The 16,661-nt window shown below is 46.7% G+C and overlaps 1 protein-coding gene across 6 annotated transcripts in view; it reads left to right on the top strand.

Moving 5' to 3' along the window:
* Positions 1-16,661, top strand: part of GMEB2 (glucocorticoid modulatory element binding protein 2) — a 33,815-nt gene that overhangs the window by 11,336 nt on the left and 5,818 nt on the right. For 3 of the 6 annotated variants that reach the window (XM_059713163.1, XM_059713162.1, XM_059713160.1), the window contains exons 3-6: positions 7,315-7,412; positions 9,564-9,691; positions 11,182-11,285; positions 14,747-14,904. In XM_059713163.1, coding sequence (XP_059569146.1) covers positions 7,315-7,412; positions 9,564-9,691; positions 11,182-11,285; positions 14,747-14,904 — 488 coding nt within the window. The other 3 variants (XM_014609600.3, XM_019495248.2, XM_019495249.2) reach the window with 3 other exon arrangements.

The raw sequence follows: 16,661 nt of genomic DNA, 5'->3' as shown, positions 1-16,661 counted from the left end.
GCGATTCACCAGATAAGCCCAGAGTTTTCATATGGGACTCTATAGTGTTAAAAATATTCTGATACGTTGTGGTCTTTTTGAGGTCTTTGCAACAAAGAATTACTTTATTATTTTTCTGCAGTCAAAAAAGAGTGAAAACAAAGAGCAGGCATTTTCCAAGGGAAGCCTTAAGTCTATTGAGGGATGCCTTGAGTCTAAAAAAAAATTGAGAACCCTGGTTTAAATGCTGAAGTTTTCCATGTATCAGTATTTCACTTGGAATAGATTGCCCACCCCTGAACTAACTGGCTTAGCTTTTAGACTCTGCTTCCACATTCCTTTGCATGTTCCATGTTTCCTTTGACTTCATTTCTCCTAGGGGGAACTGGCAAAGCAGTTTCCATGCCAGCTTACAATGGAACTCCTCAGATGCAGAGCACACAGTGTACTGCTGCTCTGCGCGTATGGTAGGGGGATGACCATCTTCTGGCTTGAGGTGAGGTCTTCTAAACTAATTCAGTGGGGAAGCTTATGTTGCAAATCTCTGCAAAGTAACTTTGCAAAAGTAGAATCAAGGGGTTCCAGGTAGTTTCTCAGTGGTGCTAAATCACGCATGCTTATTTTAAACATGAATAGGATTTTTTTTTTTCTTTCTGTTTTTCATTCCTACAAACATTCCCTGATCAGAAAGTGAAGCTGGGTTCTTCTTGCTCACACATCCTTGCCCTCTGCAGCACCTCAGAGACACCTGAGCCATCTCTGTCTTTGAATCATGCAGTCACTAACACTTCTAACTTTGTCTTTAGTGCAGCTCTACAGCTATTATTGACTGGAGCTCAGTGGGTAATTCTGATGGAAATACGCAATGTAGAGCAAGCTGTGCATTCTGCTGTCTTCACTGTATTGTCTTCACGCTGTTAACAGGAGCAAAAAGCCATCCACCCATTTTGGATGCTAAGCAGAAATTTTGGTCACATAGGGGGAATTTCTCTTAACTGAAAAAGAACCATTTTTATATGATGACTTTTCAGAATAGAAGTACACGTTAAGATGAACTTCAATCTGCGTGGGAGTGAAAGTACGTGACTAAATCGATGCTTTATTCACTAAGCCATGTGTTCCTCATGAGGAAAGGGACCCACTGCTGTAGTATGTGCTATAGTAAAATCTTTTGTTTGCAGTGTTTGTATTCACAGTCCACAATTTTAGTAGCACTCTGCAGGGTCCTTCTTGCCATCACATTAAGCAGTGCCAAGGGAATTGCTAATAGGCCCTTAACAATAAAAATGACAGATGTGTCACTGAAAATACCACTGGGATATAGAGCGGAGCTTTGCTTTTCAAAAAACTAACAGCAGCGAACTTGGAAAGATTCTCAAATGTTGTTTTCCCCAATATTTGAAATCCATATTTAAAAAAAAATTGATGCTTTCAATACAGTACTGCCTGGTCTTGTTTGGGTTCTTATTTTTCTAGGTACAGATTGGCTAGCTCCACGTTCACAAAATGAAAATAGCCAGTTTACACACACAAGCAACACTGTTTGGTTTAATTTTCCTTGGCATTTCTATGGCTTGTTCAGGGAGCATCTAGTGTTTCCAGAACTTCCTGGGGTTTCAGCCTGTAAGAAATCCAAGGTTGTATTTCCAGCTGTTTTACCAAGGTGGTTCTTTATTTGAAATGATCAGAGAAGCCTGCTGCTATTTGCTTGTCCTCCTTCACAGAGGAGCATGTCTGTCCTGTTTGCACCAATCCATTCCACTCCACATTCTCCCTCCAGCTTTGGGGCAGTGCATCAGGTTACAAGGCCCATGTTAGAAAAAGGTCAGCAGGGTAATGTTGTTCCTATTCTTCTACCAGAACCAGCATTCAAGGTCCTTGTTATGGAACAGACTTGCTGCTGGCAAGAGCATGGCTGCTTCACTGGCTTCCAGTTCACCCTGCTCAGTCGGGAAGATATGTTCTTTATCTTCGTCAGCAAGCCAGTGAGGGTGAGGAAAGGTGGATACGAGGTGTCAGCCTTACTAAAGGCAGCAGACATACCTAATAGGTGTAAATTGGCTTTCCTCTTCTGACATCTCTTGGGTCTCTGTTCATTTTTTTTTTTCCAGAGCTCTTTTTTTTCTTCCAACCTAATGGATGGCACTTGCAAGCAGTGGGGTCAGTTCTTTTCCAGCTGCTTTCTTTGACAGCTCGGTGTCATTTCTGTGTTAACATCCCTGATCTCTCGGGCAGCGTAGCAGTCACACATGAACCTGGGAAGCTGCTGTGTAAGAAGGTCTCTCTGAGTGCTAAATGCTTCTTGTTTCTAATGTGAACGCTGGCCAGGTGCCTCAGAGATCCACTTGCAGCAGTGTAACATGCTTCTGGGTGCCTGAGTGTTTCGATTTGTTTGATGTAAGGGTGGTGTTTTTTGTCCCCCTTCTTCCAAGCCTGTTCCAAATGCAGGATTATTTTCTTTACTATTTTTTTTTTTTTTTTTTTTAATCTTTTCTGGTTCACCTCTCAAAAACCAGCAGCAGGTAATTCTAGAAAGTGGGTGAGAGATGCTGATTTTTCTTCAGCCACAGTCCCAAGCAGAGATCAGTTCTTCTGGGCTTTAGGGTGCGAGCAATGAAGAGAGTCTGTTGTTTTAATGAGACACCCAAAGGCCTGTGTGCTGTCTGCCTAGCACTGCCGGACCTGCTGGATTTTGGGGCACCTGAATTGAAGCTGAAGGATAAGGGCTGCTGTCTTGCAGAGCAGGCTTGCTGCAGCCATCGCAGAGGGGCGATAACCTGCCCCAGGGACTCATTTTTAGATCTGGAAGGCTGCCACTGCAGGGGCTCCCTTTCCATTCTCGGGAGATGCTGTCGTTCTTTTGGCTTCTGCTTCATCCAGTCTCATTTTCTATCCCCAGCTGGAATGGGAGACGGGAGCGGCTGAGGAACATGAGCTTGGAGCTTCCTGCTTTCACAGCCTTGCCTACAAAATAGTCTCTGAAATTGGCTCCTGTCCTACATGGCATGTTAAAAAAAGATACCCACTAATGGTCACCTTGAAACCAACAGGATTCTGGATGGAGACATTTTTCTAATGCTCTCTTGGGTTTATTGTTGCTCTGTGAACCCAGCCAGTACCTGGAGCATAAGAACATATTAATTGTTCAGCTTTTAAAGGCCTGGTTAGGAAATGCAGAGGACAGTGCACATTGACAGGGCCCAGCAATTCACATATTTCATTTCTCAGCATGTGAGAGCAGGAGAAATGCAGGCGCGGGGTGGAAGCTGGTACTGCAGCTTCTGTACAGCAGCCAGACTGCAGTTAGCACCAGCTCGCATCTCTGAACCATGGCTGCTGGCCTACACATCTAATTAGAGATGCTTCTGTACCTTTTATTTTTGGTGGAGACTGTGCTCTCTGCTTCCCATGCTAGGTAAAACCACTGAGAAGGAGGACATGAGCCCAGCTCTCCATGGACACTTAATTTTCTTTTTCCCCCCCATCATCTGGTTTATGGATCCTCTTGGGGAGAAACTTGAGAGGGATCCTGTCTGACGACACGTGAGCAGCATTGCCTCCCACGACTTTGTCATGGCAACCAGCTAGTTCAGAGATTTGTATGGTGGGACACACTGCCGTGGCTGGAAAGATGTCTGCACGCTCTCCCTCCCCACCCACCCACTTCTACCAGCCTGCAGAGTCTGTCTGCATCTGCTCAGGAAAGCCAGCTGCAGGGGAAGCGGGGGGAGACAGAGCACTGTGTGAGAGATGCTGTACTCCTTCAAATGCCTTCTTTTCACCTAATTAAACCTCTGCAGGACACAGACTTTTACCAGAGCTTTGGCAGTGCCTTGCATTTGTTTCTCAAAGAATTTTCCAGGTTAGGAGTTTGGGCAGGACTAGTTTTTCCTGCTCAAAACCAGCACTAAAATTAATAGGAGGTGATGTGAGCAAAGCAGATGGGTCTCGCGCTGGATACCCTCCTGTACAAAGACTGGTGGAAGCTCTGACATTGGTGGAGTTACGCCTGATTCACAGCAGTGAGAACAAGATCAGAATCAGGCTCATGACATGCCGGTGCTCTGCATTCAAGAGAAGGCTTCTCTCTCTCTCTGTCTGCCTCTGTGTCTCTAGGCAGCTCGACGGGATGGGTCTATCTGGAATGGCATGAAGGTATGAATTTACCAGATTGATAGGGAAGGAATCATGTAGCAGGCTGGTGAAGCATCAAGTTAAAGTTCTTCCTTCCTCCACTTGTGTTAGATCCTTGCTGCTCAAATGTCTGTCCCCACTTGCCTCAACTCAGCAGTATAGATTTGCAGGCTGCCGTGTGCCCAGCAAGTCCACGGGAAAGTGTAGTAACGTAGCTTGGGAAGAAAATGCTTACAGAGGTGGGGGTGGGAACCTGGTTTACGAGCCTGTGTTTTGCAGGTGTAATAGCTAAACTAAGCAAGTTGGCCTGGTTGCCTTTATGATGCAGAACACAGGGGGTTGCAAACTGCTCACGAGGTTCCACTTTAGACACACATTGACACCATCTCCCTCCTTTCATTTCTGTGCTCACTAGCCTACTTCATTGCCAGCATTCTTTGGCTTGTTGAAGTGTAGCAGTAAATTGTCATGGTTGGCTTTTTTCATGGGCTTTTCTTCAGCTGTGGCAAGAGTGACCTTGCTTCTTCAAGGCAGAAACACTGCAGAAGAGTTAGGTTTTTATTTTTCTCACTTGCCTCATGCTTCTCACACAAGATCCCTTATCTCTGTACTGCAGAAGCACCTTGCTCGGTGGCTGGAAGAGAGAGCAATTTCTCAAGGCTGCGGTTCCACCCCGCAGCCATCTACTGAGAAGTCGGAAGGGAAAAACCGGTTGCTCCTGAACTTGCTTTGCCTGTGTAGCTCTGCTTTGTGGAATCTGCAGGCAGCCAGTGAAACGCAAGACTGCTCATTTTAATATACCCCCTGGTCCTTGAGCAGGCCAGACTCTCTATTTGCATTTCCCATCGACTCTTGTTCAGGGCACAGGGTTCGTACAGAGCAGAACTTCTGGAATGCCAGGAAAAACATCATTTTCCCACTGTAGGACTCCAGAGAGGTAGGGAGTTTGCTGCAGTAATTAGACTGGGTCTCTGCCAGAAAAATGCAAATGCACATCCACAAGAGGCAGCCGTGCACACTAATATCCAGAGCTGGTGAGCTGCACAGATGTAGTCCACTGAGAAGCCAGCATGGGGAGATGGTGAAGAGCGACGTATAGATCATTGATACTATGCATTAACTGAGCTTGCGGCAACATCCTCTGTGCAAAACGAATATTTACAATCCAAAACAGCCTAAGCATGTGTCATATTTATGTATGTTCTTAAAAAAAAAAAATGCTTCTTTGAATAGTCCGCCTTTGATGTACTCTGCTATTGCAGGCCAGGGACTAGAGAGCGGGTATAGAAGCCATGCAGAGCCATTTGTTTGTCTGTCTTTCCATTAGCAATCACCACAAGCTAGGCTTTCTTCCTATTGTAAGGCAGGAAGGAGATGAGTTCTTGATACATTTCCTTAATTAGCTGTTTGCCTCTGCCTGTAGTATCTTTTAGTATACAGAGACAATTTGTAAGACAGCAGGCAGTTGGAGCTCTTAGGGTACACGGAAATGCTGTAAAATGCACGTCTCTGTTATGAGTTTGCTTGGTCTTTTTTTTAGCAGATCTGTAGTAGAGCAGGCTCAGTGGCAGAAAGAGGGGCGGAATGGGTACCCAGTAGGGGTAAATGGGATAGCAGTCTCTGCCTTAATTTCTGCTTCAAGTAATTGGGCATGGGAAGAGGAACAGCTAGAAGTGAGCTGTTCTCCCCTCACATAGCTGTGCCTTTTAAGGGAATTTCTGTGCTTCAGCCCTCTGCATAACTGTTCTGAAATCAAGAGTGTCAAGTGCATTTTCCTTGTACTCTTTAAATCAGAACCTCTAAGTATTCCCTTTCCAATATGAGAGTGTACCTACTTTGCTCACTTTGCCTTCCTTGCTGTGGCAGGAAGAGAGGTAGTGAACTCCAGGAAAGCCAGCATCCCCTGTTACCTGTGCCAGTGGTTGGGAAGTTGTAGGCTGGGTGAGATTTCTACCAAGGGGCTGTCACTAGCCCTTGCTGGGAGGTTCTGTCTGCATATTGGCTTATGCCTAATAAGAGAAATGGAAGCTATAACTTCCACTAGCTGCAGGAGAAGATCTCTCCGCCAGAGCCTTCCTATGGCCCCAGTGTAGGTTGGTTTCAGCTCCTCTTTCCCCAGGCCCCCTTTTCTTCAGGTGCTTCTGTCCCACGCAAACCATCACCCTGCAGCAGTGTTGGTGTCCTGCTGCCTGCGGCTTACTAGGTAACAGCAGTGAAGCAAAGTGTTTTTTGTTTCTCTGTACTTCTAGGGTTTGACAAAAGCTGAGTGGCAGTAGACCCTGGAGCTGTCTGCAGACCAGGAAGGCAGGCTGTCAGTTTGTCCCTGGTTTACGTTTGCAAAGTTACCTTAACAGTCATAAAGGCTGAACACAATTTAAATAAATCTTAAAGTCTTTAGCCATTCAGGTTTACATCCCCTCTGCTGTTCAGGTGCACAGATTATTCAGGTCCTTACTTGGTCTGCCAGTGTGGACAGGGTCAAACTACATTCTAGCCTAGCTAAGAATCCTTCTCCTAACCTAGATGCCCCCTAGCATAAAAGTCGGTAAAGCAGGAGGTATAACATATGACTTGGTTTCATTCATCTGCTAGTATAACCCCAGCAACCAACTTTTAAAACACATGCACACCCTTAAAAGTCTCTCATGGCATCTCAGGGTGGCACAGCAGTCTGGTTGAGAATCACTGCTCTAATGAAATACTGCACTGGTTATGCTGCCCTCCCAGTTCCTATTTCTGAGAACCATAGAACCATAAAGGAGACCTGTTGGGTCCTCCCCACCCAATACAAGATTGATTGTTTCCCCACTTACTTTCCTTCCATCTTCTTTTTTGAAGAGACTGTAAGTGTCTGGGAGAAACTTTAGAACAGCAGTTTGCTCTGGATTTCTATTGTACTAACAGAAGACTAATTCTTTACTTGGAAAGGGAAATGGTCAGGTTCCTATGAGCACAGCAGGGAGTTGCAGCTCCGAGATCATACAAGCAGCCCTAGCCTATAAGTTTTAAAATTAAATAAGGGGAAGAAAGTTAAGCTCCTGCCAATGAGTCCTTCTGGTTAAAGAGAGGTTTTCCTGTCTAGGAATAACTGGGATGCCCTTGGCTTACAGGGAAGTGTGTTGTTAATGACCTTTGAGGTGGGGTTCACTCCACCAATCAGAAATGGGGTGCTTAATTTTGTGCATTTGGCTCTCTTACCAGTGGTGACCTAAATGAAGACACCCTGGAGTCGGAAAATGCAGCTGCTGCAGCTGCAGCTGCCTTCACAGCATCTGCACACCTGAAAGAAGCCGTCTTAGGTAGGTTCAGTGTACTGCATTGACCTTTACTGCTGACTGCCCTGCATCTGACTTGGCAGCTTCAGCAGGCCTGCTGCTTGTGGCGTAGAGTGCTACATCTCTACGTGGCACAGCTGCCTGGGAACATGTGCCAGTGACAGTGACAGCTCAGCAACTTCCTTGCAGAGCAGATGAACCGATGCCTTCTGGATCAGGTCCTGTTTTCACTTCTTCCCTGTAGGTATCACCGGTGCTTATATATTCTCAACTGAAACACCACTGAGGTCGAACAGTCATGCCCTTTAATTGCAAGTGGGGCTCCTGAGAGTTGTTACGCTTGAGATGCAATTAACAATTAACATTCAGAAAAATAATGGTGCTGCCGAACAGGAAACCAGCCACAAAAATATTCCACAAAATATGTGCAGTATTTTTGTGGCTGATTTCCACTGAGACTTAAATTGAACACATGACTGAGTCCATTCCATGCAGTCTGATGCAGGCTGCATGGCGGGGCTTGGTTGGCAGCTTCTCCATGTCAGCAGGCTGAATGAGCCTGCACCCTGCTGTTTTCATGGTGCCAGTTGAGGGGAACTTATCAGCTGCACCAGGGTACTCGGTTACGGGGAGCGATGAGGCTTCCCGTGCCTTGGCTTGTTGACTGACCTGCTCCACAGCTCCCAAGGAGCTGCAGAGAAAGGCACTTGACATCCTAGCCACAGGGACCCTGGCATTGGGGAAAGCACAGGCTTACATGTGGTTTTCTAACATCCCTGACACACAGGATCCCAGGAATGGGGAATCTTTTTTTGGATCCTAGGGCCTTGGCATGCTGCACACAAGGTTTTCTGACACCCTGGTGCATGGGGCCCTGGGACTGGCGCCTGTGTGGTCCTGGGGCTGGGACCCACCATCAGCTGATTGTCAGTCCCAGCTCCAGGCTGTGTTGGTTCATGCCAGGCCGTGGGTAACTGGCTTTCAACTTCCTGGTGCAGGGGGACCCTGGGATCCTCCTGCCCTGGCAAGTAGTGATGAAACAATTGGGATCAGATCTCTGATCCCAAAATCCCACGTTCTGCTGTGCATGTGCAACGTGGCTGGAGGTGCAGTTGTTGGGATTGGGGATCAGACCCCATCTTGCCATTACATGAATGTGTGCCAGAGGCTGGGGTGACGCTGAGGCAGGAGAGAAGGTGAATAAGGAGAGTAGGGGTGTGCATTTCCTGGAATGCTGCTGCCCTCTCCTGGCTTAGACGGGGATTATTTGAGTTTAGTCATTCAGTCTACCTTCACAATTGTCTGTGGTTCAGCCATGGAGTCAGACCGGCTGTGGTTTGTTTGTCTGTGTCACAGAATTACAGATTCTAGATAGAAGGAAAAGGTGAATTTATGGATTAAGGTTGTAGTGATGTCATCCTACTGGGGTGCGCTGGCCTCGGGGGGGATAAAACCACCTGTTCTGGACAGCCTCCCTATGCCTTGCCAGCCGCCTCAGTAAATGGATAAAACTCGATGAACTTGTTCTGATGTATAAAAATTGTGACTCTCCAACCCTTCCTGGTCACTGTAGTCAAGTATGGGAGCTTGCGCTTGGACAGTGGGGCTTTTCTATCTTGTGGCTCTCATTTTGGTGGCATGGCTCAAATGTGGGTGGGAAATCTTAACCAACCTGAGCTGAAAATAGGTTTGGATGTGTTTAAATTTGTAAAAGACAGAGGGTGGGTTAGCTGCTTGTAAGTCCTTTCTTGGGACCAGTGGAAGAACGGCCTGCCATGAAGAGACACTTGCACCATAAAGTGGTGTGTGAATATATAATTCAGCCTAAAATGTTTCCTTCTGCAGTTCCTGCAAAGAACCAAACTTTCAGTCACGGCCTCTGCATTTGCAGGGTTTTGGGGGGTTTTTTGCGCCTTCAGCTGCCTGGACCTGCAAAACAGGCATGTGCTCATTGTGGTTGAGCAGGTTGATCCTTTGGATCCTTAGTGCTAGAGCCTGGCTAAAAACTTGGTGCAGGAGCCCAGATTTGTTGCCTGCCTTTTCTTGCTTCTGGGCTCTAAAACACCACTGCAAGGCATCTTTAACTCTTGATGTTAATTGCTGATGGTAACTCGTTTTTCCTTTTGGCCCTTCCCCTCCTCTCTCTCCCTCCCCACCCTCATTCCCTGTGAGAAGTGAAGATGGCTGAAGAGGAAGACAGCTTGGAGGCAGAGATTGTTTATCCCATCACCTGTGGAGACAGTAAAGCCAACCTGATATGGAGGAAGTTTGTGTGCCCCGGTATCAATGTGAAGTGTGTGCAGGTGAGGACGTCCATAAGAAAGGGCAGAATTCATGTTCATCAGGCACCCTTCTTACTTAGGAAGGAGAAAGATTTGCGTGGAATCCAGAATTCCACTTTTCTTTTTGTGGGCATTACTCTACCTGTCTGCTAAGCCCTCTCCAGATGTGTTCGTGATGTGGTGCTAGGGGGGAGGAGGATTGAAAACTATTTCTGGCACCGTTGCTATCTTGCTCTCCACAGTTGTGGTTCATAGAGGAGCTGAGCAGCTCTGGTTGGAGCTTCAACTTCTGCCAGTCTGCTGTGGAGTCATTCTCTAAAACCTGGACTCTTTGATTACCTGTTCAGTTTGGAAAGTGTTGTAAACACAATAGAAAGCAGTGTCTCCTTTTGGGTTGTACTGCAGGAGAGCCTTGTAGAGGATGCCTCCTTTCCCTAGGAGAGGTGGAGTCTTTGCATGTCTCTTCTCCAAAGCAAAGAGCAAAAACTAAGGTAGATCAGTTCCTCCTGCTCCTGTTGCCTGAAACCCACCTTCTCTTTGCATGTGGCCCCTATGCCTGTTAGAGTACGGTGGTTCCTAATGCACAGCAGTTAGGAGATCAGAATCACACAGCCTCCTGTCACCCCACAGGAAGATGGGACCCAGCTCTGGGAAGCCCCAGTGGAAATTGCCATCAAAGTTTTAATAAAAGACATCAGCAGAACTTGGGAGGGATGATTATGAGGTGCAAGGCTTTGTAGCTCCAAGCGACTAGTTCAGAGTCACTCTGGCCAACAGTGAGGGGCAGATCATCAGATGGCTATTGGATATCATGTGTTAATAGTTTAATATAGTTCTCTGCGTGGCATCCTAGAAGCCATTTCTGGAGCTGGCACAAGTTACTATGCTTGTTGGAGAACCATGCAGAGACTAGAAACTGAATAGGCTTTGAGGCTGAACCTTTAACTCCTCTTCCCTCCAAGACAGTTGTGACTCTTTATGGGGATGCCTGTTGGGCAACATGCTCTGAGGAGGATAGTGGTGGGTGGGACAATGTTTCTCACAGCTAGCCTGTCCAATGGTTAGTTGGAGGAAACACAAACTGGATTAAAGCTGGGGCAGCAGGAGCACATGGCGGGGGGCAGTGTGTTGTGATGCTAACTACACTTTGCCCTAAACACATCAGGAAGCCCTGCCTGATGCAGCCTGGTCCACACAGGGCTAGGCAATGACTCGTAAATAATTTCTGACAAAGGTTTTTGTTAGCATAAAAATAATTTCTTGGTGAGTAATTGTTCACTGAGAATGGGGCTGACCCACAGAGTTCAGTCAGACACAGGGAAGTTTGGAACAGGAACTCATCTTCATTTTAACAGTCTTGAGCTTTGGCCATGAGATCAGTCCTGCTCTGCTGCCAGGTGCCAGGCTAAACACTGTTTCTGCTACCAGGCTTCCTGCCTCTCTACCTTCTCACAGGGAGTGGGTCTTCATTTTCAGGCTGTCACACCCTGTTGTGTTTCTCCCTTTTGCAGTATGACGATCACCTTATTAGTCCCAAAGAATTTGTCCACTTGGCGGGCAAGTCCACCCTGAAGGACTGGAAGCGAGCAATCCGGATGAATGGGATCATGCTAAGGTCAGTGCTCTTGCCTGTTTGTATGTGTGCAGGAGCAGCCACAAGCTCTCCTTCATAAGACAAAGCAGCAGAATGCAGCTGCCAAACTGCGGACTGGATGTGTGTGTCATGGAACATTTGTCCCAACCACAGTCTGTCTGTCCAGTGCTCCACTTCATATCATATGTTTCCCCATTGCTGCTAGGCAGTAAAAGGAGGAACTGCCTGTCCCCTTCCTCTGGCAGCAGTGTGGGAGGGAGCTACCCTGGGACTGGAGCACAGGCATTGTTTAACAGCCACAGAGCAGCAGTACTTCCCAGGATAGAAAAGGAACTGGGGAAGACTATCAGTTTGGAAATGGAGGGGCAATTGGGGAAGATAGAATGGTCACCTCCTGATTTAGAGCTTGACTAGAATTAAGATCCCATCTTGCACATCCTGCTGTACGATTTGTAATGGCCACAGGTGGTCAGGCTGTGTTCTTTACATCATCTGTGACAGAGTCCCTGTGCCAGGCATGCTCTTCCATGGCTTTGCTTCATTGCTGATTTAGAGCACAGAATGTACACATTCAATCAGTTTTTCCTACGGTGCGAGATCAGAGCCCATCCATAGATGAGCACACTCTCTGCTGTGATACTTCTGTCCTAAATCAAGTTTTTATACTCAATGCTTATTTGTGCCTTCATCTTTTCTGGACTGGACTACAGGAATTCCCTTCTTCATAGCCTCCTCAAGCAACAGCTCTGGACCTCAGTCTAACTAAAATGTATTCCTTTGCCAGTAGCCAGAAGCACAGGTACCTCTCCCCCTCCCTGGGATTGTGTCTCCATAGCCTTCTCACAGAACAGTTATATTCTCCCACTGAGCTCCCGCAGTAACACAAGCTGCTCTTGTTTTCTTTTTTTAATCTGCTTCTAACACCTTGGCAGATGCTGCACAGTAAGCCTTCATTTTGGCAGGGCAAGTCTTCTGAGGGATGAAACCCATGCAAAGAATGCATGAAGATGAACACAGCAGCCTACTTGGCAATGGGGCCTAGAAATCCAGAGTGTCACCCCTAGTTAGCAGAGGCTGGGAGTGCTCTGGAGGCAGCCTGCCCCAGAAAACCATTCCTTCAACCACCACCTCTGCTTCCAAACAGAGGTGTGTCCAGGCCTTCGGGTGGAGGGAGGATGTCCCACTTCTTTCTTTGCCTCAAGCACCCGTAGCATTTTCACTTCTAGCTGCTGGCCATTCTCCTCCTTCCGCAAGGAGGACCTGGAGATTTGTTCCATCCAGTAACAGTGCTTGGTCAAAATGAAGTTTGCATACTTGCTGCTGAAGGGTCCATGCAGAGGAGGGTTTGACTACCTCTGTGCTCAGCCTGACTGCACCTTCTCATACAAAGCCAGACTCAGCAGAAGAGCTGAAACTGTGTTGCATGTAAGAGCTAGGTAGAAGGCTGAGCCCAGCCCACCTGCACACTGGAGCTCTGCAGTGCTTCTGTTCACCGTATTGTGCAAGAAGAGCAAGTGCAGAATACACTTGGGCTATCACTACCAAGGGCTTGGTAGTGATAGCCCTGTGCACGTCTAGGCAGAATCTCCAAGGGCTGTTATAAAGATGAGTGTTTGTGGGATGTTGTTGGCCAGTCATGCATGTGGAACGCTGCTCCTTAGGGTTGCCATCCAGCATCGCCTTCTTCCTCCAGCCTCTATCACAGGATCACTTCTGGGGAGGAATTGTCTTCTCGGCTTTGCTCTGCATTGCTTCGTCACAGCTGCTTTGTGCACTTCAGCCCTTCCAAACACCAAGCCTCTTTTCAAGTGACAGTTTGTCTAAACTCCTGGCTGGAATGTCCAGGGGGAGGCTCTGCATCGATCCTAATGCCATCATGTGGAAGTATTCATTTTCCCTGGAGCTATTCAGGTGCAGTGCTTGGACATCTTGGTAGTGATAGCCCTGTTCCAGATGACCGCATGCTCGGCTCTAGCTTACTAGTGCATCTTGATAGCACTAACTTTACTTCTCACCATGGTAACTGTGTCCAGTTGACTTTTCTGTATTAAAAGGCACCAATATACATCTGTGTTCGAAATGCAGCCCCAGGTACTGCCATGGTGCTGGTGATATCCAGCATGCATATGCTTTATTAAGCATGGCTCCTGCATGGCCCTCAAGACAAATCCCAATATGTGAAAATTAGCCCATTTGGAGAAAGCTGTGGTTTCCAGCATGGGTTTTCTTTGGTACTCCTAGGTATTTTCAGTGGCCTACTATTTCAAGATTCTTTATGGGTACCTACATCCTGTTTCTTTCAGCCGCAGTTTGATCCACTTAGATATGAGGAAGAGTATTCTTACATCAGGTAGTTCAGATGTCTTCTCTGTTGGTCTGTCAGGTTTGGAGAGGAATTGTTTCACTTCCATGGGGTTAAATAATGAACTCCTATTCCAAGGGGCTTACTCTCAGTGGGTCTTTATCGTGACTTCTCTCTGTAGGTATGCATTTCCACAAGCATTCATGTGCGTGCACACACATCATGGATTCTCTTGGTGTGCACACAACTTTTTTCACGCACCTAACTAATCATCTACACCTGTTAAAGCTCACATGCGTTGAAGCAGTTGAGTGTCTGAAAACTGGGCCCACCACTTTCTTTTCTGGAGAAGAAGTCACTTCTGGGCCCTACTACCCTGTTTGACTCTTACTCTGAGACTTTCTGTTTGTTGTACGTTACACGTGAGAATGAGACGGAGTGCCTCCTGTTGGCAGTATGAGAGCCTCCAAAATGAAATGATTTTTTATCTCCATCCAGGCTCCTGGCTTCCTGTGTCCACTTTGCTTTGCTAATTCTTTGATAATTGCAGCAGTGAATAAGGAAGACAGCAGGGTACATGTTTCATTCCTCATCCTCTCTACTGAGTAATCTTTCCTTCTAATGCAGATGTCTGAAGGTTTATCAGAGACACCTTGTTATACAGCTGCCCCTACCTCCCCATTTCTCACAAAGGTCATTCTTTGACCAGCTGATCGAGGACCTTCCAAGCCCAGAGCACTCTAGCACTCTTCTTGATGACCACTGTTTTCTCCCCTTCTCCCTGTCAGCAGATTTTTGACTTGATGACTTCTTACTTTCATTTATGGTTGTTAGCTTAGTTAATGCTGCCTCTAGGATTGACTAATACAGGAAGATCCATTGCCTCTGCCAGATCTTTGCTCTTTGCTGGCTTTGGTAATAGGAGTCTGAGGTTCCTTCTACAACTTACAGGACTGCCCTGCAGAAAAGTGTTTTTTGCTCTTGCTCCCTATTCACCATATCACTCAGAATCGTCTTAACATTAAGGGAAAGGAACGGTAGGAGGATGATCACAGGGATTTGGAAAGATTGTATATGTGGATTGTAGTTAAAAGCTTCAGAATGGCAGCTGCTTTTTGGCAAGCTGCATCAGTCCTATTGGTGCCAGTATATATACTTGTGTTCACTCCTTGTACTGCAGGAGGATCATGGACTCTGGGGAGCTGGATTTCTACCAGCATACCAAGGTCTGTTCGAACACCTGCCGCAGCACTAAGATTGACCTGACTGGAGCCAGGGTGTCCCTGACCAGCCAGACATCAACGGAGTATTTTCCTCTCACTCCTGCCTCTGCAGATGGTATGTTCAGTGCATGTTATAGCCACATAACAAATGCCATTACTGTTGTCTCTGTTAAGCTTTTTACAAAAAAAAGTTACTGGTATTTTCCTTCTGTCTGTTTTTCCCCTTCCAACACTGGGTCTCTCATCAGAGCTAGCCATTGGAGTGCAGCATGGCAGAGAAGTAGATGCCTGGCAAGGGTGTCCCTTGGATACTCTGCAAGAATGGCACTTACCCCAGAGTGGTCCGTCTTTCACCCTGCTTTCCCAAGCACCTAAAAAGTAGAAGCCTCTAGCTAGTCTGCTGGAAAACTCTTCCCTACTCGATGTTCCTCCTCTTCTGTGCCAGCCTCTGACCAGGTGCCAGCTGCCTGCCGCGTCTTATCACAGAGATCAGCGCAGTTTCTTTGTTGCAGCTGAGTTCGAAGTCCCTTTTTCTGAGTTCCCTTTCAAACCTGGGAACTGACTTTCTTCTGAATAATTTAAACGTTTTCATTTAAGGCTCTCCATCTGAATTATTGATCATTCTTGTCTGATGAAAGATTAAATATAGCCAGGGAATACTACTGGTTTCTATCAGATCTCATGCACATAAGTTGGAAGAAATGGATTTGAAGGATACTGGTTAAGACTTAACCATTAAGTAGCTTAAGCCCTAAATTTCATTTGCCTTATAATTGTGGGGAATGTTCTGCGGGGATATTCTTTGATTTCTGAACACCTATATTTTCAATTCCCTTTGCTACCAAGAACTTTTTTTTTTTAAAAGGAGCAATGCAAATGAGCTACCTTTGCACAGAGCACCGAAGACTTGAACCTCGTGCTTCAGTTGCTATGTGCACACAACCTCTGGTTGGTTTTTTTAAAACATTTTTTTTTCCCCCACTCTGTGCTACTTCCTCCCCAGCTTGGGTCTAGACTCCAAGCTCTGTGCTGTAAGTGTTCCAGTTAATGTAATTACGGATATTAACATGCATGCAAGGAAGCAGCCGTGCTGATGGATTCAGGCTGCATTTGAAACAAATAGGAGGGAGAAAGAGAGGCTGCAGAGGGGAAAGAACAAACTCATTAAGAGAAGAATTAATTTCAAGCAGTAGTTTTACAGACGGCTCTGTTTTCAAGTAGAGTATTCTGCTGTTCCCAAAAGAACTGCTGCTTCTCAGACCCAGACTTTCATTTCTGCAGCTCCCGCATGCAGTGTGACTGACACCCTGGCCCCTTTATCTCTATGGTAACAATACCACAGAGATTTGGACAAGCTGCAGAGATCACATGAACAGCTGGAAGGAAGTGTGATAGGCAAATGTGGGAGGCAGCAAGGATCTCGTAGTGCGGTGAGGTCACGGACAGAGGTTACAGCCTGTCAAGTGCCTTAAAAGCACTATAAAAAGTCAAGAGGCAGATGTGTGATGCTCAAGTGCTACCAATCAATCCAAACCATGTAAAAAATAAAAATAAAAAATGACTCTGAATGAAATGGGAACAACTTTAAAGGACTTCACTGTAAAGTGCTTCATGTTACATTAATTCTTCTCCCCAAAATGCAACAAGTTGGTCAGTCCCCCAGCGCCCCACAGTGCTGTGCTTCTCACCCCTCCCATCACCGTGAGCTGAGCTCTCTGTGGCTCGCTCCCAGCTCCACTGCCTTCAGTAGTTCTCAGGGGAAAGTAGCACCGTGTGGGACTCCAGCCCCTCTGAGCCACCTACACCGTGGGGCAGGACGTGTGCTGCCCTGTCACTCAGCACCCAAGGACCCTCCCCTCCAGGGGACACAAT

Source organism: Alligator mississippiensis, chromosome 9 (assembly GCF_030867095.1).
Source record: "Alligator mississippiensis isolate rAllMis1 chromosome 9, rAllMis1, whole genome shotgun sequence".
NCBI classification, from domain to species: domain Eukaryota; kingdom Metazoa; phylum Chordata; order Crocodylia; family Alligatoridae; genus Alligator; species Alligator mississippiensis.
Note: the sequence above shows the minus strand (reverse complement) of the source record. Positions and strands in the feature narration are given on the sequence as shown.